A 25,612-nucleotide genomic window follows, 5' to 3' on the forward strand; every position below is an offset into this window, starting at 1 on the left:
TTAATACTGCTTTGGCAATTCTGGGTCTTTTGTGATTCCATATAACCTTTCAGATTATTTGTTCTAGTTCTGTGAAAAATGTCATGGGTAATTTGATAGGGATCGCATTAAATCTGTAGATTTTCTTGGGCAGTATGGCCATTTTAACAATATTGATTCTTCCAATCCAGGAGCATGGGATATCTTTCCATTTCTTTAAGTTATCTTTAATTTCCTCAATCAGTGTTTTGTAGTTCTCTGTGGATTAAGTCTTTCGCTTCCTTGGTCAGATTTATTCCTTAGTATTTTATTGTTTTGGATGCAATTTTAAAAAGGATTGTCTCTTTACTTTCTTTTCCTGCTATTTCATTGTTAGTGTAAAGAAATGCAACTGATTTCTGTATGTTAATCTTGTATCCTGCTACCTTGCCAAATTCTTTTACCAGCTATAGTAGTTTTTGTGTGGAGCTTTTAGGGTTTTCTATATATAGTATCATGTCATCCACATATAGTGACAGTTTTACCTCTTCTCTTCAAATTTGGATCCCTTTTATTTCTTTCTCTCTCCTGACTGCTGTGGCTAGGACTTCCAAGACTGTGTTGAATAGAAGTGGTGAGAGTGGGCATCCTTGTCTTATTCCAGATTTTAGCAGGAAGGCTTTCAACTTTTCACTGTTGAGTACTGTGCTGGCTGTGGGTTTGTCATAAAGAGCTTTTATTATGTTGAGATATGTTCCCTCTTTACCCGGTTTGGTAAGAGTTTTTATCATAAATGGGTGTTGAATTTTATCAAATGCTTTTTTTTTTTTTTGCATCTATTGAGATAATCATTTGATTTTTGTCCTTTCTTTCATAGATGTGGTATATCACACTGATTGATTTGCATATGTTGAACCATCCTTACGTCACTGGGATGAATCCAACTTGATCATGGTGTATGATCTTTTTTATGTGTTGTTGGATTCTGTTTGCTAATATTTTGTTGAGAATTTTTGCATCTGTGTTCATCAATGATATGGGCCTATAATTTTATTTTTGGTAGTGTCTTTGTCTGGTTTTGGTATCAGGGTGATGGTGGCTTCATAGGATGAGTTTGGGAGTATTTCTTCCTTTTCAGTCTGTTACATTTGCAAAAGTTTTATAGAGTTGTGTTCTTATTTCACCCCATGAAGATGGAATATGCTATGATAAAGCCTTCCATTCTTTTTTGTTTTGTAGCAAAAACAACCATCATTCTCTGATCAAATTGGTGAATTAGGTCTCTAAAATCTACAGCCAGCTTCAGAGGTTATTTAATTAACAATTTTAGAGTGAATTAATGGAGGACCGTGTAATGGAGGACTGCCCAAACTTGTGAACAAGCCCTGTGCAACTGAGGTGTTGGTACCTCCACTTACTGATTTCCTTCCGTGGGCCCAAATGCAATTTAGAACAACATGTTAAGGCATGGAATTTAGGGCAGCCTTTCTTAGATAACTATTCTAAAACTGGCACAAAAAATCAAAGCTAGAAGTTCACATCTACTTCTGGAGAGCTCACGAATCCCAGCAGTTTTGTAGTTTCCAGGCAGCACATTTGGCTCTGCTCACCTCCAGGAACTACACAGGTTTTGAGCCTATGCCAGCCTTACCTGAATCACTGGGCCAAGCTCCACATGTATAGCTTGGAGCAGAGGCCACAGAGATTGTTCAAAGTCTAAAATCCACATGGGCCATGCTTGGTTCAAGTCCACCAAAGCTTAAAGCCTCATGTCCTACCTGCCCAAGAAATAACCACTTCATGTATACACTTTTCTCCCTAAATACCTCTCCTTACTCTTCCTCAAGATTCTTGGTTCAATGTAATAGGTGTTAGGTTTTGAAGGACCCAATAAGTTATGTCTCTCTGATGTTGATTGATTGATGTTGTTGTTAAAATTCTATGTTCTTTTATGTGCCAGGTGGGGTAACAGTCACAAAAAGATACAAGGTTTTTCTAAAAAAAATGTACCATCTCTCTGTGGAGAAAAGGTGTATACTCTCAGTGTTTACTTAAAGACCTAATGTAAGTTTATGCCTATAGAATGTGGGAATAGTTTGCTAACTTAGGAATGTGTCTTACGTCCAGAGCGTAGAGCTGACCGTGCAATCTGTGGTAGATGCTTGCTGAACAGCCTGAGTGCTTCTCAACCAGGAAAGGTGCTAACCTTTGGCATATGGCATATGGCAATAACAGAGGACTTGTTGTTAATCACAGTGCCAAGGCATGGGGACAGTTACTGCTGGCATTAGGTGGTGGCCAGGGATGCCAAAGGTCCTACAGCATGTGAGAGAGTCCCATCAAGTGAAAAGCTGTCCTGCTTAAAATGTCAATGACATTGCTTCCCTCTTGGCTTCCCTCCTCCCTCAACCCACACACACATGCTTTGAGACCCATGGGAATGTATGCTTAGGAACTAGTGTTGTTTTATCTTGGTGTAAAAGTAAAAGGTTATATTTCTTTTGGAACATCACAATGGGGATTGAGTGTGCCCTAGTTCACGCTGTCTCTGTGGTTGACCTGTAGTCCTTTCCATATACCTGTGTAACTGTCCTGTCACAGTGCATTGAAGTTGCCCTTGAGGTTGTGTATGGTGGAGGTAGGCTGTCAACTCCCGGAGCACAGGGACTGTCTTTCTCATCTTTATATCCCTATAGTCCAGCTGTGCACAGAATAGCTGCTCAATAAGCATGAGTGGAATGAAACGTATTAGTGAGATTTTTTAACATACAGCATAGACATGTTTTGCAATGGAAAGCTCAACCTAGAACATCTCTGTATTTTCCAACTCAAATATTCATGGAATATAACAAAACTTATGATGAATGTTAAGTTTGGAATTCATCGTTTTGCTCTGGGTATTCAGAAAGAAATTGCTGCTTCATCGAACACATAAAATCCTAAACTTGTACTTTATTTATTCTTTTTTTTTGCACTGCAGGATTGCTTTCAGCAGGTAAGTTCAGTAGGTTAACTGTTTTCAACATCTGTTTATGTTTTACTTTGCGTTGAAATGCCTGAAATGAATCGTTGTAGAGCATAAAATCCATTTTGTCTTGTATATGTTCCCTGATGATTTTCAGCTGTAGAAAGTCGGTATTTTTTCTCTACTCACTTTGCCAAGCTGTTTCAGTTTTTGAAAGTCACAACATTTCCATTGTTATTGGATCAGTGGCTCAATTAGGTCTGTAAGATTTGCACAAATTCAACAGCTTCCTTCGTGCTACATGAAAAATAGGCTTCATTTGGAAATCTGTTAGATTCCTCTGGATTATGCCAGAACTTCCTTATAACCGTAGTCACTTATAATCAGGATGTGAAATTCAAAATATTTTAAAGAGTTAAATGTCAAATATTCAATTTCCTGAGGGATGGATAACCCAACCCTCCTTTCATCCCCCCCACCCTGGTAGTCTCCATTGTTTCCAAAAAAACATACTGAAAAAAATGACCTTTAAGACTTTTCAATACACGCAGAGAGAGTTCTGATATTGTGTCTGCCTTAAAAGGAATCTTTTATTATTTCAAGATTTGTGTCTGCTGTAAAATGATAACGTTGACATACTTGAGATGGGGGCAAAGTCATCTCAAAAAAGGACGTAGGGTCCTATTTATCTACCTTGTCTAGATGAGGAGTTGCCTGCTGTTTCTTTCCAAGATCATCTTCAGTAACTATCACAGAAATATGACCCTCCCACCTTACTCTGAAGAAAATGGGGTTTACCTTAGATAAGGTTCCCCTGTTCCCTTTGAAGAAATCTCCTCACTTGAACAAAAATTATAACTTCCCTCCAGGGAGACTGAATTGAGCAAACTCCATGCTGTATGTTCGAGAGACATTAGGACTCTTACAGTAAACTTGGAAGAAACATTGTTATTATCATTATTTTCCTTACTTTTCTTTTGCTTTACCAATTTCATTTTATTGTTGGGATATTTGTGGTTGGAGCAAGACTAACTTTTCAGACTTTATTTACAAATATGGAAAAATGGTTAGGACAGGGTTATGACTTTATAAGGTCACCTAGATTTTCAGTGGTAGAAACAATATTGTAGAAGTTGCTTCTGAGACATTCCAGTCTTCTCTCTCATATTTCAGACTTGGGCTAAACAATGCTCCCCTCAAAACAGAAATGCCAAATTAGTATGCTGCCTGGATATTGGATTGTTATTACCTTGTCTTTTTGACAGGAAAAATATTTTGTCGGTATTTAGTCTCCACATTGAACAGCCATTCTGGGATGTGTGAATGTAAAACTCGGGGGAGGACTATTTGGTGCTGTTGTTATTATGTTAATTTTCAAAGGAGAAAATGTGGGCAGAGGTGTCTTGCAGAACCATGTATTCTGGTGTGAATTGAGTAATTTCATTTTGAAAGAGTGCTTGAGTTATTTGAACTTTGTATGTTTCAATTAAATGCCAGAAAATGGGATGAAAAGACTTACTGAAAACCAGATGCTTGTTCTTCATGCCTCCTGGGACAATAAAAACAAACATTACAACAAAAGACATTTGGGTTTGGCATAATTTATTGATGAGTGACTTTGGAGGCATTTTGCTTACTGGTGGAGTGGGAGCTAGTATTATTGAGGGCTGACAGATGCCTGGTTTGAGAAGTAGGTAAATCACTGTTCTTTTCTTCAATAAATCTACTTTTAATTCACAGACGGAATGCTTTCAAAGTTTATTGGGAACAGAGAGGAGAGCGTCTAGCACTGGTAGATTTTCTTCTTATATAAGAGGGTAATGCTGGCGTGTTTTTTCCTCAGTGGGCAGAGAGTGGAGGTACATCGGAGAAGCTCCATCTCTAATACACAAAAAACAATTCAGATCACATTTGGGACTGATGGTTGTGTGCGGGATAATATTCCAAGCCAATTATCTATCAGCAAGTGGGGTCTTAATGTCTGCCTTTTTTTCAAGACTGTGACTGTAGATGTTGTATTCCAGGAAGCTCTGAAAGCTGTGGTCTAGAAAGTCAAGCCAAATTAACAAACATGGAATCTCTAAATTACCTACTGGGGTTCAGAAAAGGGAATTGCTTTACATTCTGCCTTTTTTGTTGATGAGCTTGAATTATTTTAATATATTATTAATATATTAACATGTGACAGCATAGTATCTTCACCGAGTTTAGAGGGAGCTTTTATGGCTTGTTCGGGCCACACAAGTTGGAGTGACCTTGTCTTCCTTGTGGGCTGTTCTCTGCACCACTGAGACAGCCAAGTGTGAAGGCATTCGTGGTTTACCACCTTCCTGCCTAAAGGACATGGCTGCCACAAAATGAATCTCTAACGAATACACAGTGTGGATTTTCGAAGGCTCTTTCTTAATTGTTTTTAACAATAGAAGCAAATCTTTTGTGGGACAAATAGTCACTGAATTCTGCCGTAACTTTGTATACAATCCCATCCATTAAAATGTGCATTCTCGTTTTGGTTTAAGACTATTTTGATACTTTGACTTGTTTGTATCATAAACTTCAAAGCAATTAATAGAATTTTATTGAATTTACCAGATTGACATATGAATTAGGACATACTTAGGATAGTAATATTTGTACATCTGAAATTCACAGATGGTGTTAACTAACCATCCTATGTTAACCAAGTCTATATAATTTCATAATTATATTTAGGAATATAATCATTCTGGTATTTCAGAAAATCCATAGTGTAGTGTCACATTATACAGGTAGTGTTAACCTTCACATTTCAAAATACTCTGTTGATTAGAAACAGTTTATATACTACTTCAAGTTTGCTTGAACTTTGGTTGTAATTTAAATATATCCTATAATTTAAACATACCCTAATTGAAATAAAAAATCAGCATATCTCTACATCTGATACTGTACCTTAAAAGCACTAAGCTAATAATAATCTCTTTGTGAATGATATCATTCGGTGAATATTATAACGTCCAGAGCTGTTGTAGGCCGAAATGGCACATGTTTACCAGAACTTTGGAATGATCAAGGAATGGGGTTTTTTTTGGTTGTTGATTAGATATTAATATACTAAATATTAACTTGAACCTCTTTTCCATCTCAATCTTTACTACTGAAAATGAGTCTTCTTACACTGTCTTATAGTGTACTAAGCAGAACAAAAACCACATCTTTGAAAACTGATGATCAGGGCCAATACATGCATTGTCCTTTTCAGGGCAAAAGATTGTAAGCTTTAGAAATTGTAGAAGATGTTACATTTCCTAGAATTCCATGTCATTCTCTGGAAATACTTTATAAGTTTGATCCTTCATGATTTGCTTATTTTCTTCTCATTTTCCATTTCTCCAAAGATAAAGAATAGAAAACTGTAACTAAAGATTCCAGGTAATTAAAGTCTTATTGGATAATTAGGTTAAGGTTTTAAAGATAATTGTGACATGTGAGCTCTAGAAAGAAATGGAAAAATACTACCGACAGGCCATTTCTAAAACGCAGCTCTTACTGTCTAGCTGCAGTGGGTGGTTATCCTCTGTGAGGCCGTGTCTGGCCTGGGAGGAGGGGCGGACGCATGCAGGGTCAGGAAAAAGTCTGTTTCTTACCCAACAATGGCAGCTCTACTGAGGAATGGATGGCTCTGAAACTCTTATGATGAGGGCTGCCAGATCTGGTCTTTCATAGGTTTGGGGGCATACAGGGTCAGCCCTGCATGACTCAGTGGGTGAAAGTTTAGTCTGTCTGTGTAGGGACTGGAGAGTAGATGGTGTATTCTGAAAGCTATGATCTAGAAGTCAAGCCAAATTAATAACCATGGGATCTCTAAATTAGCTACTGGGGTTTGGAAAAGGGAATTGCTCTAGATTCTGCCTTTTTGTTGATGAGCTTGAATTATTTTAATCAAATTATTCACAGAGAGTCTCAAATTCCTCATCTGTGAATGGGTAGGGTAATACCATCCAACTCGTCGAGCTGTTTTGAGCATTTCCATATGATGAGGCATTTAGAGGCGTGCCTGGTTCCCAGGAAATAGTTTTCTTGCTGTTTGTTGTTATTAATATTATGATAATTAATAATTATTCATACATGGAGCAGCATTCAATTCCTTATGTTTCTAAGACTCTTCTGACAGTGGGAGAGCATACTTAGAAGAGTTTATTGATTCATTATTGTAATATTTTTATGGAGTGCCTACTAAAAGCCAGACCCTTTTTAAATACCAGGGCTACAATGGGAAACAAAACCCAGCGTGGTCCCTAACCTCATGGAGCCTGCAATCTAGCAGGAATAAGCAATATAATCTAATAATCACACAAATACATGTAAATGATAACTGGGACAAAGGACAGAAAGACCCGAACTAGTCATGGGTCATGAGTTAATGTGTCAGAGTGAGTCCTGAGTGACTCTAGCAGTTTGGGGGTTGGAGGGAGGTCAGTTTAGGCAGAGTGATTACAGGGAACTGGGAAGAGCCAGATGGCCAGAGGGAAGAGAGGCAGGTCAGCGTGAGTGGTATACAGTGAGCCGAGTGTAGGAGGGGCAGACCTGGAGGGTCTCCAGATCCTGTCACTCAAAGTTTGGTCCTCATACTGCCAATGTCAGCATCATCTGGGATGCAGGCTCTCGAGCCCCACCCCAAACCTCCTGGATCAGACTCTCCTTATATGATTCACAGGCACATTGAAGTTTGAGAAGCACTGTCTTCTATCTCATGTTAGGAAAGCTGGTCTTTGTCTCTTAAGTTTCTGGAGGGTTTTAAGCAGGGAGGTGACACAACCAAATGAGTGTTTTGAAAAGATCACTTGGGCTACAGTGTGGAGTTCGGAAGGGGACAAGTGAGGACATGGGGAAACCAGGCAGGAGATGCTGAAGGAGGTGGAGAATGTGGGGTCCCTAAAGGGACTGCAAGATGATTGCCTGTGTTTCCACCAACCTTACTTTTTATTGTTTGCTTCCTATTAGTCCCTCTTTGAAAACATTTTGGCTATCACACTATATTTAGTGATTTGTAATCAAAAATTGCTAATTTATAATTTACTAAGTTGTAAATTTTTCTTCTGAATTTATCTTGATTGACGACATATTAAAGCTTCTGATTAGCAGGAGATAATCCCCTGTGGCTACAGTGAGTTGCTGTTAATTCTGGTCAAAAGTTAATGAAAATGAATATATGTACATTCATGTATGACTGAAGCATTGTGCTACACACCAGAAATTGACACAACATTGTAAACTAACTATACCTCAATTAAAAAAAAGTTAACAAACTTGACAGTTACATTACTCAGCATGAAAAGCCTAGATGTATGTATGGTGTTTAAAGAGAACTTTCAATAGTTTGTTTTCCTCCCTTCCACCAACAGTAACTATATCAAAAACCTAAAACTTCTCTTGGGAAATTTGCTGGCTTTTAATTGTGAGTCATTTATTTGAGACAATATATATCTAGACTGATCCTACTATACACCAGGCACTAGTTAGTTACCTAAGGGATAAAAATAATGGTCTGGGCATATGATATGACTATTTGTTGAATGAATTAAACATGGATTTTTATCTCCTGAGGTTATAGTTTTAATTTTAATATGTACATACATGACTCTGATCCCAAGTATGCAGTGATAAATACCGTAGTCCACTTAAAACTGCTTGAGCTGCAGGTGATGGACTATTCAGGTTGACAATGATTTAACAAAAAATAATGCATCCTTTTCTCATGTAAATGTAGTCTGAAAGTAAGCAGAGTGGGTCTGATAGGACAGCTCCACAAATCCATCAGGGATCCAGGTTTCTTGTTTCTTGTTACTCAGCCATCTTCTGCCTACAGCTTTCATCTCTGGGTCTAAGATAGTTGCTTGATCACCAGCTATTACATCTGTATTCCAGCCAGCAGGAAAGAGGAAGGACAATAGTCTTGGAGACTGTTTCTTGGAAGTCATATTTGCCACTTTGAAGTTCATCTCAGGGCCAAGAACTCAGTCTCCTGGCCACACACGACTCCGGAAGAGATTGGGAAATGCTGACTTTATTCTAAATGCTTACTTTAGGCTAAAATTTAGGGTTCTGTTTCAAAAATCAAAGGAAAGAATACATGCTGGGAGTCAATTAGTCTCTGCCTCATACTAGAAATTCAGGTGAGGCAGCGAGAGATTACTTCTGTCTGGGTAATCAAGGAGGGCTTCCAGAACGAGGTGAAGTATGAGTCACTTCTTTAAGGATTTGGATTATGCAAATGAATGTGGGAGAAATAAAGAGTCTAGAACCATGATTTCCAAACTGTGTGCTGAATTTCCCCAAGGTACTGCAGTGACTCACAGAGGCTGCTGGTTATTTTCAATCTTTGAGGGAAATCCAGTGATACTTGACATCTGTTGGTTATCAAATGAAATACCAGCTTGAAGTAGTTCAGTTTCAACATTAGATTCTGCTATATTCCTTTTGATGTCATTCTATCTTCATAAACTTGGGTTCTTGGTGGTTGCTGTGTAAAAAGTCATACAAGGCAAAAATCCATGTGGCTCAGGCATTAAGTGGTAATAGTTTCCAACATGATTCTCAGGTTGGAGGTGTTGTGCAGTGCCCAACAGATGCACATGTCTCCTTAGTGCAAGTAATTGTGGTTATTTAAGGATGATATGAAAATATTAAAATATTTAAACTTACGTGCAGTGTTTTTTCAAATGGCTACTAAGTTTTTAGGATAAAATTGTTGGACCAGTCTACTTAAAAAATGGAACCATTAGACATTTCTTTTGGCCTAGGACCTCTGAAAAAAATTACCTGGACAACGATGACACTGTGAACCCAGAATATCTAGGGATCCCTGATTTAGGGGTTAATAGAGTCAGAAGGCTACTTCTTTTCATGTTCTTAACATAGGTGGTGTTTAAAATTTTTTTTTCTGTAATAAAATCCATAACAATTTGCTTTCTGAGACAAAATTTTCTGACTTCAAAGCTCATCATAGGAAATTTGACTGTGAGTTGTACTAATAAATAGTCCTAGTAAAACCTGATTTTATTGATTTTAGTATATTTTCCCTGAAAGGAAATATTTTTACTATCTTATCAAGTACATTTTCTCCTCCAAGTATTTTTAGATGATTCAAGAGTAGACTTAGTAAGGCATATATCACTGGAAAAAAAAAGAGTTCTTTGCAAGTTTTGTGTAGGTGATTGAATTTATTTGTTCAACAGATATTAATCCATTCCTGACTGTTCAGGTGCTGTTCTAGATGCTGGGCGTACACTGATGAGAAAAGGGTAATATTTGCATATAAATAGATAAAACTGAGTTAGTATTATTTGAGTATGCTTTTACAGAAGCAGCAATAAATTTGTACTTTCTAGTCCGATCATCTTGAGTGTTTGTTCTTACAGTTTACAATGCATGTTGCAGTCCCATTTCAGTCTGAATATCCCTGAAACTTGTGCTTTCCTTTCTTTGTCAAATATAATACATCTAGTCTTGATAATTTTTTTTCTATTTTGAAGGTTAATTTTATCTTTGAACCTTTTGTGGAGTAACCGTGTATTACAGAAATAATTAGGCAGTTTTATCTGCCTGTTTGCCATCTGCACAGTTATACATCTAGCTTCACTAAGAGCCCTAGTGAAGAGATAATGTGATTTTCTTAAGAGAATTTATAATTTAATTTGGTTCTATTACATTTATAGAATTTAAAATTCCAATATATGCAGGTATATAGTGATGCTGTATATCAGGAGTTGGCAAACTTCTGTGAAGGGCCAGATCGTAAATATTTTAGGCCTGGTGAGCCAGGTGGCTCTGTTGTAACTACTCTGTGCTGTTGCTGTCACAGGAAAGCAGCTCTAACAATATACAAATGAATGAACATGGTTGTCTGCCAATAAAACTTTATGTATAAAAACAGGCAGTGGCTGGGTTTGGCCTGTGGCCTATGGTTTGCTGACCCTGACTCTCTATGTAAAATGTAAAATGTATCATGCAGGAGAGTCAGACTGATTGAAAAATCGTTCTTACATAGCCCAACAATCAGAGTGAGGAGTGAGCGTGTGTAGTTTCCAGCCACTTACACCTACTCGGAATGTGGGGAGTTGTGGAGAGGGGAAGGCTGTTGCCCCTAAGAAGTCACTTGGCTCCTTCTGGGTTGAATGTCTGCTTTGTCCTAACCTGGTGGTTAGCAGCTATTTCCATGTCTAATATCCCCAGTCAAATGTTTCTGGGTCTTTGGCTTTTCGGTAAGTCCTGCCCCTGAGATCAGGAGGGAAAATTCCATTTGAAGGATCCATGGGCAGGTGTCTCCTCGTTCTTGAGCCGTTTTTGCCATTTGCAGCTGTGGAGGTATTCCCAAGAATGTGCCAGGTGTTAATGAAGTCCAGTGCTGCAGGAAGGCGGAACAGGGTCAAGACTAATGTACCTGAAATACCAACTCTGGTCGCCATGACCTTTGAAATTTTACTAAAATGGACTTGAATCCCATCCACTCCTGTGGAAGTCCAAAGCCCTCCCCTAAATCTCTGCCAATCCACTAGGTATGTGGTTCTCTTAATCAGCTCTGGTTCCAGGCTCTGAATCTCCTGAGTGAGTTAGTTCAGTTTGGGGATCATTTTTCATGTTTTCTTTTTCCATCTTTCAGTGATACACTGCCTCTTTCTCCCTCTGGCTGTACTGTGGAGGAAAATTAGGGAGTACAAGAATAGATAGAGGTGACCCAGACAAGAGGAGCATTTTCAGGGTTCCAGCGGAGACCTGATGGCAGTTGCTACTCGTATGCCGGATCTGTGAGGCTGGAGAGCTTTGCTTTGCACAGTGGTGTATCCCGAGTGCCCAAACAGTGCCTGACACAGAACAGGTGCTCGATGACCTCTTCCTGAGATAGGGAGCCATGGAAGAATACCAGATGTGGGCATGAAGATTATTTGGCTTCAGACCTGTTGGGTTTGGGGTATTTTTGCAGCCTCCACTGAGGAGACATCCAATGGCCAGTTGTATAAAAGGTCTGGAGCTCAGAGAAAAAAAAATATGCTTGCTACTTAAAAATATAAGTCACACGTGTAGGGCTGGTGATGCTGTTTGTGTGGATGGCATTGCCTGGAGAAAGTGAATGTGAGAGAAGAGCTTACAGAAAGAGAAGTCAAAGGGGAAAAGAGCTTGAAGAATATGGGAATGGCTGAGAATTTGATCTGTCAAATGACACTGAGATGTCATTACAAGGATGACTGAAAAATGTCATTTGGATAGAGCAACATGGAGGTCATTGGTGACCATAGCAAAAGCTCCTTTGGTGCAGTGACAGAAGTGGGTGTTAAATTGACGTCACGAAGGTAGAGAGTTAAGTGAGGAAATTTGGACAATAAATATTAACAACTATCAGATCATTTTGGATGAGAAAGGAGAGAGGACAGTGGCTGAAGTGAGATACAGGCTTGAGGATGGATTGAAAAAATGACTGGGAGAGACCTTAACATAGTAAAAAGCTGATGGCAGTGGTATAGGAGAAAGAGAGAAAGAGAGGGAGAGGGAGAAAGGTAAATCAAGACTGGATATATGATTCAGTGGAGAATTAAGATGTGAAATTCCTGACAAGGGAGAAGGAAATGAAGTCGGTGATACACGTGGAAAGGTTAGTCTTGAACAGTAGGAGTCTTAAGTAGCATCTCTATAGGAGAGAAGGGTCCATAAACGAGCTGGTGTGTAGGCTGAAATTTAGGTAGGTGAGGCAGTTCTCATTTGATGGTTATTATTCTCTGTGTAGGGTGGGAATTGGGATGGACCCTCTTCTGAAAGTGTGGGCAGAAGAGTGGGAAAAGGTGATTAGGGGAGAATGAAGACTTTAAATCAGCCATCAAGTAGTCCTGTTGGGTGACTTTTTACTGCCACATTCAACTGTCCAAGTGTAGATACAGAGAGAGAAGACTGTTGGATTCATCTGGTGTTGGCTTTTACAAGATGGATGAGAAGAAAATCTGGATGGGTAAGGGGGTTCAGGGCATTAGCAAGAATACCATTGAAATAATGGCCCAAAGACTCTAAAGATGATATGTAAGGAAGTGAAAAAAGGAGAGAGTTGATATCCTGGGAGAAGATAGAGGGATTAGAGATTCAGGAGGGTCCTGAAGAGTTAGAGAATGACCGTCATGAGAAAAGTTGAATCAGCAAGCTGGGAGAGAAGTGTAACAGAGTTAAGAATGTAGAAGAGAGGGATGAGAAGGCCTCTCAATGGAGCCAGTGGCTCCAGGTAACCCAGTTAGGCAGATTGTTTCCATACATGTTATGTAAGCCAACACAATGCCTTTTAAAGTAGATGTAGTTTTTAAGATATAAGAAGTGAGTTTTCACCAACAGGATTAATAAAACATAAGAACTACATATTTGAAATATGTGCAGGGCAGCCAGGTGCGTTGCTACCTCTTCGCACCATGGGATGCTGTGCCTGTGCTTGGCTTACAGTTTTAAGTATGTGGAGGGTAATTTCTGGAAGAGGGTGCCTTCTGGAGAGAGGGCTGAAATGAAGCTTAGGAATTGTCCTAGAAGTTTATCTCATCTGGCATTATTCCCTCAACAGTCAAGTTCAAGAGATGCATTATATTCAGAGGAACCTTAAAGGGCCTCTGAATAATGCAGCATTTACAGCAGTAGCCCCAAGTAGCCATGAAGGCAGGAGAAAAGTTATGCATTTGAGGAGCGTTGAGATTTCTCCTAAGTACTTCTTGGTGCTGAATCTCTTCTAAGTATTTCCTCCTCTTCTCCCTTTGATAAAAGTAATCAATTTCCTGGTCGCTGGAGGAAACATTTGGACTAATTGTGAATATGGTTTCTGGAGGTCAAGTATTTATTGATACAGACTTTCACGAGATAGTAAACTGAACCTCTGGCACTTTGTCTACTGATGCTTCACTTATGAATACTGAATGGGGTGTATTTGGCCACAGGATTCCAGCTAACATGGAAGCCATTGTGAATTTACCACCCAAGAAGGTGCACCCCGAAATGCTCCTGTGACCACCTTAACAAAGACACGTTTTCTATTATTGCAGAAGCCAAAGAAAACCCATAACTCCTTACCTTTCCAGATATATTTTACCACCCTTCTAAACTATAACAGGGCTTTTCAGGGGTACTTTTCTGAGAATCATGGCTCATTCAAGTGCTGGTTCTCTACAATGTCTTACCTGATCCTCTAGCAAGAAGCCATAGTCCTATCTTCTGAATTCCTGTAACTGTCATGGTATTTATCATTTACTACCTTGTAATATAGTTATTTATGTATGTATCTTTCTTTCCTGCAAGATGGTGAGCTTCTGTGGGACAGTTGGTCTGAAATCATTGTTATATCCTTCAGTACACTTATTATAATTAGTAGCTGTTCAATAACTACTTGTTGAGTAAATGAAATAAGTCAGTTCTACCTCTGTTGGGCTGCAGTCCCACACTTGCTTTTTATAGGTAAGTGTTATCTCCGTGCCTGAATGGGCACCACCCACCCAATGCTGGTGTTGTAATCAATGTGCTGTTGCAGATCTTAAATTGTATCAGCGTATTGGTTCACAAACTTGGGTGAATTCTGGAACTGGATCCCATAAAAGGAGGGGGGAAGGGAGTGACTGAAGAAAGAGGCAGCCCACCTCCAGATTGGTAGGTGGCGGTTTTAATAAGCAAGGGAACTTACATGCAAAGTTTGTCTTGGGCAAGGTGACTAAATCTCCACGCCTATCAGAGTTTATATAGAAGCCTTAATGGGTTTCAGTCATGTATACCATCCATATGGTCTCAACAACACCTTGCTCTCTCAAGGCTGTGACCTTGAAAACAGCTGTGGGAACAGTGGACATAATGTACATTCCAAGGACAAAAGAGAGGGTGAGGAGCCTCCGATTGCCTGAGTCCAGCTCGGCTGTCAACTGGTGGGTCATGTCCTCTCCATGACCTCCTCCAACACAATGCCACTTCATCTTGCAGATCAAATTGTAAATTAACTCTGAATGATCTCACATCGGCTGGTAGATTAAATCAGGTGCAGAGGGAATGGGTCAGCAAAGACATTAATCTAGGATTCAAGCCATTCTCAAGCTCACATCTTATGTTCTTTCAAATAATCTATCTCATGGAGAATTTTAAAAAGTACACAGACATCGTTTCTGGCAAGAGATGCAGCTAAGCAAAATTTAAACCGTTTGAAGACAAGAACATTATTTTGTTGAGCCGTCACTGTTGCATCTCATCTCTCACAAATAGATGGGTGGCAGGGGCAGTGTGGACTGAGGAGTGTGTCCTGAGAGAGTGTCAGTGGCCCACAGAATATGCTCTTTTTCAACTTGCCCTTAAATACATGGCCAGTAATACTCAATCTTGCTAAATTATTAATTGCTAAAAACTTACTTTATCCAGATTCGTGAAGATTTGAGTTAGGACTAATGAGACAAATAAGAATGAAGTCTGGATAATGTGTCTTCAGCTCCTCACCAACATTTTATCACTGTATTAGGCCATCTTTGCTTAGAGCTCTAGGCCAAGGTGAGTTCTTGCCATGGTAATTCAGAGCCCTTGGAATAGTACCAAATTGGCCAATGTATTTTATTGGCAAGTTGGCAAAAATCGAGATGGAATATCATTACAAGTTCATATACTCCTGAAAAACATTTCAGAAATGGATGATTTGCTCTGCCGTGAATGTGGTTTGTACAGTTATTTTTTTATTAATATGATTTGGTGACTAACCTCATTACATGCCTTAAAGTACACACAGTAAAATCTCTCAGGAATGCTGCTGCTCTGAACGGACAGCTGTACCATTTCAGACGATGTACTGAGTTGCTTTGTAATATTGCAGCCATGTTTTGTTTTCTTCACCTGCTTCAGGTCTTGGGAGCTGATGACAATAACATGGGTGATGGCTGCTCTCAGAAGCTGGCGACTGTTACTACTCTCCGTTTCCTGTTGCTGGTCCTGATTCCGTGTATCTGTGCTCTCATTGTCCTGCTGGTGATCCTGCTCTCCTTTGTTGGTGAGTGATGCTGTTATTAAAGGAAAATGAAGTTAAAATTAAAATTTGTGTGATTTAGAAGAGTGATTTCTACTGCTATAGGTGGTGGTACGACCATTGGGGGATCTTTCCGAGTAGGAAGAAATCTGATCAGATTTGCACTTGCAAAAGACAGCAGACCTGGATAGACTGCAGGGGGTTGGGAGTGGAAAGAGATGAAGGTGAGGGAGACCAATATGGTGACTGGCTATGGTCCAAGTAAAAGATGATAAGGGCCTGGACTAAGGTATTTGGTGCATTAAAATCAACAGAAACCAAGACTGAATTTTGGTGTGAGGGAGAAAGAGGAGTCAAGGTAGACTCCTGGATTTCTGGCTTGGGCAACCAGGTTGACTTTGGTGCCATCTGTTAATATAGGAAGTAAAGGTGAAGAAGTGGGGTGCAGGTAGATGGAGGCAGGCTGGAAGTTCAGTTTGGACATGCTAAGTTGGAGATACTTTGTGGGACAAACAAATATAGTGGAATCATAGTTTAAGGGCGTTTATCTTGAACAAATTCAACAGTAAAGGCTGAGCCAAGAAATGGAAGAACATAAGAACTCTAACACCAAACCATGGAAGTAAATTAACTTTGCTGTGCAGAGGAAGGTGCCCCCAACACAATCAGACATCAGCTCTGCTTGTCCTCCCTCAAGCAACTCTGAGTAATCTTAAAAAAGAACTTTAAGAAATGGCTTCAAACTGTATATCTCCCTAAGCCTCCCAGATCCTCTATTAATAACATATTCTAGGCAGGTAACCTTTTAAAATGTAAGAATATAATTCATGCAGGTTTTTCTGTATTTCAAATCATTATTTCTTTCCAATCAGTTATTATAAATCATCAAATAATATTTGTAAGGTATATTTAAAAGTAAACTACTCTGTTGGAAAACTAAAAAAAAAAAAAAAAAAAAAAAAAAAAAAGCACTAACACCTTTCCTTCCTAAGGGAATTTTAAGGGAAACTGTGAATCTGTCTGAGATTTTGGCTTCTGTGCTGACTTTAGAATTTAACTTCCACCCCACTGTTACTGGTCTGCAACTAGAACTATCCAGAAGGGAGGCTGACAGCAGCTACAAAGGCAGGAGGCTCGGTAGTAGAGGAAGCAGCAGGGGTAGATGAACCCGGGGGGAGGAAGTGGACTGATGAAAAGCTGAGGGAAAGCCTGGAGGCTGCTGGTATTTAGGGGAGACAAAGAGGAAGGATCAAGAGATACAGGAAAAGTGGTTTGAGAAGATGGGAAGGAACCCGGAAATGCTGGGTTTCACAGAAACCAAGGGCAGAGAGTCACATCACAGGTCACAGGGTGACAAGTAGGAAGAGGACGGAAAGTGCCTCAGGCCATGAAGCCTGCAGGTTTTCTGCTGGGGTTTGAATCACCCTGCCCCATGTGGGGCCAGCTGCGGGCTGCTCTCGAGCTAAAGGCAGGGCAAAATCCTGAAACTCATCCCTGCCACTCACTTCTTCCAAGACCCCGCTCCCCTCCAGACTTGGCCTGCTTTTGTTTCCTTTCCCATGCCTTCAGGGAGTTGCTTTTTTGTATTTGTCCAGACTTTGTAATTGTTATTATGTCTGGGAGGGTCCGTCTGGTAGAGGCTCATACCTCAGTGTTACCACCATTATTTTTACCAGTCGGATTCTCAGGATGCTGTGTGGTGGAACGGCTCACACACAGTGAAGAATGCTTCCTTTCATTCTCAGGTAGAATGCTGAATCAGTCTGAAACACACTTTCAAGTACCTCAGTGCTTAGAGGGCACTGAGCAGAGGAGGGGTGCTATTAAAACAGTGCTTTAACTGGATTACTTTAATTAATTTTTTTATTAAATTTAAACTTTTTTAATGGCTTTATTGAAATACACTTTACAGACCATACAATTCACCCATGTAAAGTGTGTGTATTTCAGTCATTTTGAATATAATCACAGGTAAGCGTAACCATCACCACAGTCATTTTTGGAAGATTTTCATTGCCTCAAGAGGAAAGTCTGTTCCCTTCTGGTGATCACCCCCAACTTTCTATCCCCCCGCCTTGCCCCAGCCCTAAGCAATCACTAACCTACTTTCTGTCTCTCTAGATTTCCTTATTCTAGACATTTCATATGACCACGAGTGGTTTTTGTGACTGACTTCTTTCATTGCGTGTAATATTTTCATCTATGTTGTAGTATGTATCAACACCTGATACCTGAAGGCCAAATAGTACTCCGTTGCATGGATTGACCACATTAAAAAATTCTATTTATCAATTGATGGACATTTTAGTTGTTTCTGTCTTCTGGCTTTTATGAATAATGGTGCTCTGAACTTTCATGTACAAGTTTCTGTGTGGAAATATGTTTCCATTTCTCTTGGGTTTATACGTAGGAGCAGAATTTTTTTTTTTAATCACTTTTGTGTGATTAGGAAGTGTACCAATTTGTAAGCTTCTCTAAGTGCTATTTTGACTTATATGTAGGTGACCTTTAGAAAGTGGGATTTTCCCAACAGTCTTCAAAAACATTCTTTTCATAGATTCTGTACCAGGTGATTTGATATAGATATATTAAATAATATCTGCCCAAATGAACATTTCCTGTTTTATATAACAGATGTTTGTTGCTGTGATGAGCAATAAAATCATTTTATATCTTTGTTTTAAAAAAACCACATTAAATTCTGCTTTATTTTAAAAAATGTTCTGTTTGGTTTGAGTTAATAACTCCATGCTCTTTCAAAGTCTTGTGGTTATTTCTGGGTCTGTAAGGGTTGCTAGGGATGCTGGAATGCCATGTGTGCATATAACAGGAGCTCTGGCTTCAAAGGACAAAGAGGTGATAGTGAGGGGATTATTGGTTAGGAAAAGGTAATAGAAGCCTTATGCTAACAAACAAGATGCACTCTGTGTCTTTAATTTTGTCTATTGGGGCTTCCCTCGTGCATAAAGTGAAGAGGGCAAAAAGATTTCTAAAGGTAAGAGAGTTGGACTTTCTGAGGAATTATTTTAGCAGCAGGTTATAGAGGAAAGCAGTAGCAAATTGTTTCTTTCCTCAATCCCTTCAACTGAAGCTGGAGCTACAAAGGTTTAGTTTAATTTAGTGTAGTATTTCTAAAATCAGCAGATAGTCTGGTTCCAAAGATTGGTGTTTTTGAAAGAAATTGAAAGGAAAATTGAAGAGTGGGAAAAGTACAATATTATACTCAGGTTTTTATTTCTTCAGATACAGGCTAATACTGAAAGGCCATATGACATAGAAGAAAACGTATAGCTGGACACTCGGAGGTCTGGGTTTGGCATCTTACTCTTCCATTTACTAGATGTGTGACTTCCGGTCAGATGTTTTACCTTCTCTGTGGGATAGGTACATGATTCTTATTCACATCACAGAATTATTATGGAAGTCAAATGAGATAATATCTATGAATGTGATTTTATAAAGTGACAAAGTTCATAATGAAAGTTGTTTTTGCTTATGAACATTACTGTTAATATTAGATAGTGATTTAATAAATAGCTCTAGTTCACTCAAAAATTGACCAAAAATGTGCTTATCTCCTTTTAACTCTATCCATAAGAACTGAAATCTGTGTGCTATGACCTTCTGGCATAGTAATCCCATAATCCATAAACCCATAACCCTATGACCAAGCCATTGCCATAGCATAGTTTAATTGCCAATAAAGTAGCTAGGAAGGAATAAAGTTGACCAACTGCTACATCTGCAGTGTGATGTTGTTTCACCTGACTTCTGGGCGACTTCTATGCTCAGGCCTGAGCATTACATTCATAGACTCATTCCTCTCTTACAAGAACTGGACTGGCAGCTGGTTACACTGCCATCACGAGCAAAAGAATCAGCTTGTGCTGTGGAACACGTTATCAGAGATTAGACGACACCTGCCTTAAATTATGTGTCAATACATAAATAATACAGAAACATATATATGCAACATTTACAGTAAAATTGTGTTGATATGTTGAGCCCATTTAACAGACACAAAATTGTAGGTATAATTTGATACTGTTTATTCCTTTAACAAACATTTACTGAGTGCCTGTTAAGTTCAAGGCTATATCCCATAAGCATTGGGTACAGCCCTGAATCTAGCCTACCCTTGTGGGTTTCCTAGTTCAGTGAGGGAGAGGGGCTTGAAAATGATCACACAATTGGTTAATTACTACGAAGTTAACTCCTATGTGGGAAGAGACAGTTTCTTTGGGAACTGATGAAAGGGTCTGAACCTGGTCTGAAGTGAGATGGGAAAAGCCTTCCCTGAGGTGGGACACTTTAAACATGAACTTCATCATAAGGATGATGGAGTAGGGGATGACTGATGGAACTTCACCATGAGGATGGTGGAGTGGGGGATGACTGGAGTAGGGGATGATAGAGTAGGCGTGATTGATCCGGTTAGGGCTGTGAAAATGTGCCTTTGCCAGCTATGTGGAGCAAGGGTAGACTATGTGGCAGGGAGAAGAAATGGGGAGTTATTGCAAGTGCTCTACAAATGTGGTGCTTTCGAGTATGGTCTGAACTGATTTTTGCAGACTTAATCATCTCAATTTGATTTCACCAAAGTTATGGTCCAAAAAGCTTGTTAGAATGCTTCTTTTTCTTTCCCAGCTGTTGAAGACTTGGTTTCAAAGACTTGTCCACTCATCCACATTTAGAATAAATTTTCTTTGTTTTAGCTTTAAGCTTATGAAGAATGGCCTAAGGTTACTTTCCTAGTTTTCTTAATACTGTGAAAAGTCTACATGGGGCTTATTAATTTTTAAATTTCTGTCGTGCAATGAAGAAGGAAATTAGTATGGTCAGAAGTGTAGGAAATATGGTACATAGTCCGTTTTCCTTGAACTCAAGAGAAATTTTCCTCTATAAAAGTGATTTTCTTCTTCAGAAATGCTAAAGGAGCTGAAGATTATTGAACTTAACTGTAGTTTTTCTCTTAGCAAATTTCTTAGCAGCTTGGGGCTTTTACAAGAATTTGGAATGATAAGAATCTTAACTTCCTAACTTATAATGTTGTATTTTGAGTACCATTATAAAACGGAAAACCTTCCAGATCCTTATTTCCTTACACCAGAACTTTCAGATTTTCTATGATCTTTTATGACCTGCCTCCACATTCCTTATTTAAATCTCTAAATTCCTTTCATAACCCTGGCCTTTTGTGCAGATTCATCAGTGTAGAGTTCTCAAACTGAAGAATATTTTTCCTTAATTGCTCAGGCCTGAGGTTATGCATAATGTCTAAAGTTTTGGGAAGGGTGGTCTAAAGCCTTGTACTCGAGTGTCGTCCGTGGACCAACAATGTCAGCATCACTTGGGAGTTTGCATGAAATGCAGAATCTGGAATCTCCAGACCTGCTGAATTTGCTGTCTAACAAGATCCCCAGGTGATTTCTATGCTTCATCCAGTCCTTAATCCACTGCAATCTGATCTTTCCCTCTTTCTCTTCTTTTCATGCTACTAAATCTGTTCTAACCAAGGCCCCCAGTGTGCAGCATTTATTTGAATGTGCAGCACTTGGAACCAATGTGTGTTTGAACAAGAGTTTGAAATGGAGAGTGTAGGCTTTCTGTTTGTTTACGTCTGTTCTGAATGAGCGTGTTCATTGTTCATGCCACCAATGCTTTCTTCCATTAAGATGTGATGCTCTGATATGACCTTACTCAGTCTTGACTACTCCTTTCTTCTCGAAGTGCTCTTCTGCTTTGCCTGGATATTATCATTTCTGATTTTCCTTCTGTTTCTGGCTGCTCTTTCTCTGTCTCCTTAAGCTCATCTTTTTCTATCTATTCATTAAATGTTAGAGTGTCTGTCCTAAGCAGTCTTCTCACTTTACGTCCCTATCTTTCTTGACAGTGTCATCCACTCCCATGACTTCCTTCATCATTCATACATTCAACAAATATCTATTGAGACCTACACTGGTGCCAAGCATTCTGCCAGGTGCCTGGGATGCAGGCATGCATAATATACCTTCCTACCTCTGAGGAAGGCAGACAAGAAAACAGCTTCACTTTAGTGTATATATGATTGATATAAACAGAGTGTGCTCAAGGGAACACAAAGAAGATGTGAATTTGTGGGGTAGCCTGGCAGGGGCTTCTGTAGGGAGTGTTTAGATTGCTCCAGATTTAGACTTTTTTCCCCTTGAATATTTCATAGGCATTTTATACTCAATGTATTCATAATAATTACACTAACTAAAAGTAAACTTCTACAACTTCTATTTTTCATTTTCTTTTATCTCTTGTATTAGTCAGGACAGGCTATGCTATACTGTGTAACAAAAGTAATCCTAATATGCTTGAGGTTTAAAAACAGTAAAGGTCAGTTTCTCACTCATGTAGCATTTCCTTTGCAAAATGGCAAGGGGGCTATGCTCATTCAGGCCATTCAGGGACTGAATTGATGGACCAGCTTGAACCTTTGTGGTTATTATGCCAGAGAGAAAGAAAAAGAGCACTGGAGTTTCTTTTTTTAAAGCATATAATGCAATGTCATTCATTACAATCACAATGCTATACAGTAGATCACCAGAACTTACTCATCTTATAACTAGAAGTTTGTACCCTTTGACCAACATCAAAGATGTCAAGAGACAGAGAATGAGGCCAGAGAACATAACTCCAGCATGTGCCCTAGTAGAATGGGAGAGAATTGAGAATATTTGCTAAACAGCATTAATGACTACCACCCCGATCTTGGTAAATAACTTCATTTTCTCAGTAATTGAAACCAGAAACCTTGAAGGGACCTATGACTCTTCATGTTATATTCTCCTAATTTGCCTCCAAAAGCTCTCTCCCAAATGTTCCCTTTGTCCTCATTGCTTTTGCCTTGGGTCAGGCCTCCCTCTTTTCTCACTTGGACTGTTGCAATACCCTTCTAACAGTCTGCTAGACTTAGCCCCTTTCAAGCATCACCCTGTTGCCAGAGTGATCATCCTAACATTTCACCCCATTTAAGACCCTTCAGCAGTTCTCTATCACAACAAGATCGATTCCAAACCTTTAACGGGAATACCCTTGACAGTCTGGCTTCTACTTCCTTTCTAGCCTTTTCTCTTGTCGGTCGCCTGTGTGCTTGCCATGTTTCATTACTTGGTGCTCAGTTTTTGCATATCTCTCTATCTAGAAAGTCCTCCATTCCCTATTACTACAACTCTTTCCCCACCAATGCTTTGCTCAAACCTAGAAAACCTTTAACCATCTTTTAAGATTCACGTTGTGGATCATTCTCCCCTGAGAAGCCTCTTCTGACTTTCTCAAATGGAATGACAGCTCCTTCTCTACTTTCCGTCACCAGATTGCTCTATATCATTCTCAAAGCATTTGCAGCGGGGTCCTTATTTTTAGATTGCATGCCTGTCCCCCTCAACAAATCTTTAAACATCATGATGATAAGAACTTCTTACTAAATTTTATAATTTACTTTCAGCAGAGAGGAAATACATAGTTCCTGGCACATAGAAAATGCAAAGTAAATGTGTTACCACATGGCTAGAGAAATAAAGATAAGGAATTAATTTCAAGCTCACATCATAGAAAAATAAATTTTTATGTGCATATAATGGTTGATTTTTTTTTTTTAACTTGTGTACCTTTTCCAAAGTGAGAAGTGTGTGTGGGTGTGTGCGTATGTGTATGTCATGTTCCAACTCAATTCTTGGGTAAGTTAAATAACTCTTGTAAGTTTCTGTTTCCTTCTCTCTCAAACTCCATAAAGAAGAGTTAATTACAGGAGCAGTTTCATCGGATTTTTGGAAGGCTAGCTCAGTAGATGCCTATAGTGAGGATACTTAGTAAGGTGCCTGAATTAGTTTCCTATTGCTGTTATAACAACTTGGTAGCTTAAAACAACACAGATATAGTACCTTAGAATTACAGAGGTCAGAGCCCAAAATAGGTCTCACTGGGCTAAAGTTAAAGTGTTGGTAGTACCGCATTCCTTCTGGGGGCAATCTGTTCCTGCCTTTTCCAGCTTCTGGAGGCTTCTGCATTCCTTGGCTTGTGGCCCCTTTCCATCTTCAAAACAAGCAATGGCTCACTGAGTCTTTCTCACACTGTGTAGTTCTGACACCCACTCTCTTACCTCCCTCTTCGGCTTATAAGGACCCCACGACTGCCATGGGCTCACCTGAATAATTCAGGGTAATTTCCCCATCTCAGATTCCTTAACTTACATCTGCAACATCCCTTCTGCCATGTAAGTTATGTAAAGTAACCTATTCATAAATTCTGGGACTCGGGGTGTGGACTTCTCTGGAGAAGCATTATGTTGCCTACCACAGAGCTCAGGCCACTCGTTGTAAGTGATCAGTAAAGCTTGGCTATTACTAGTGGAATTGCAGACTATTTCTTAAACATTGTTGAATAGAGCTGTGTTAGAGCTGAAACACTTTTGAGCCATACAACCTTGATATAAGGTGGCCTTCTATTAATAACTTAATGTGGAAGAGCCAGTCCTTTCATTCAAAAAGTGGGTTATGTGATTCACTTTTGAAAATTTCCTTGGCCATTTTGTTATGTTGGGATGCACTTATAATAAAAGGAAATTGGCATTTATTTAAAAGTACCTTAGTAGTCCTGAGGAAGACAGTTTTATTCTCATTAGTAATTATTACCAGTTATTGAGAACTTACTGTGTGCCAGGAACTGTTCCAAGGGTTTATGTATGTATTGACGAATTTAATACTAATGGCCAGCCTCATAAAGGGAGGCACTTTTATTTTCCTTATTTTATGGCAGTTGATAATTTTCCCAAAGTTTCAGGGCTAGTAAGTGTTAGCGATGGGATTTAAATCCAGGTGGTCAGGCTGTAGAATCTGTGCTTTTAACCACAGCACTATAAAACAGGAATGTGGAAAAGGATGGAGCAATGTGGGAAGAATGAACATGCTACTTGGGGCTAATAATTCTCAGCTCATCATGGTGTAGCTTGTCTTATTGAATTCTGTTTATTGTGCTTTTAAAAAGACGCATAATGGAGAGTTGATCAATTTCTAGAGATGCTTGAAAACAAATTGTCTAGTGGTTTCATGATTTTAAAGACAGGTCCTTCAGGGTTGTTGTCTGTCTGTCTTTCTCTCAAAAATATAGTTTAGGAATGTTTTATATATATATATATATATATATATATATATATATATATATATGAGATATATATATATATAAGAGATAAAACAATGAAAAATAAGAGGGACATTTAAAAAAACATAATGAAACACATGAAATGAATAACAGTTTAAAAAAGACTTTATTGCTAAATACAACATATATATATGTTGTTCTCTCTCTGTTCTGCCAACTTGCTTTGACATGTAGAGTTTAACAGGAAGGAAGCTACTTTGTACTTTTTTTTTTTTTTTTTTTTAAGAAAACTGTTATCCAAGTCAGTGTTTCCTAAAATGTCAGTGTTTAAAGGATATTTTAGAGTAAACAGATGTTATTAACACTTTCACCACTTTGGTTATGTGAGAAAGTTAAAGGAAATATTACTAATGAGGCTAATGAATACGAACAGAATGTTACGAATAACTGTTGAAATATTTCATACAATAAGGAACTCCCTTTAAGTGAATTACTCAGGGATGTAACTGAGGAGCTGGCACCTCGTAAAGGAGAGAGCAACCAATAAATGAAATATAAAATTATATATAATTAAGTAG

The 25,612-nt window shown here is 38.9% G+C and overlaps 1 protein-coding gene across 3 annotated transcripts in view; it reads left to right on the top strand.

The window, feature by feature from the left end:
* Positions 1-25,612, top strand: part of CORIN (corin, serine peptidase) — a 221,645-nt gene that overhangs the window by 17,101 nt on the left and 178,932 nt on the right. For all 3 annotated transcript variants that reach the window (XM_031435080.2, XM_064486930.1, XM_064486928.1), the window contains exon 2: positions 15,788-15,932. In XM_031435080.2, coding sequence (XP_031290940.2) covers positions 15,788-15,932 — 145 coding nt within the window. The remainder of the gene's footprint in view (positions 1-15,787; positions 15,933-25,612) is intronic.

The sequence above is a fragment of the Camelus dromedarius genome, chromosome 1 (genome assembly GCF_036321535.1).
Source record: "Camelus dromedarius isolate mCamDro1 chromosome 1, mCamDro1.pat, whole genome shotgun sequence".
Classification (NCBI taxonomy): domain Eukaryota; kingdom Metazoa; phylum Chordata; class Mammalia; order Artiodactyla; family Camelidae; genus Camelus; species Camelus dromedarius.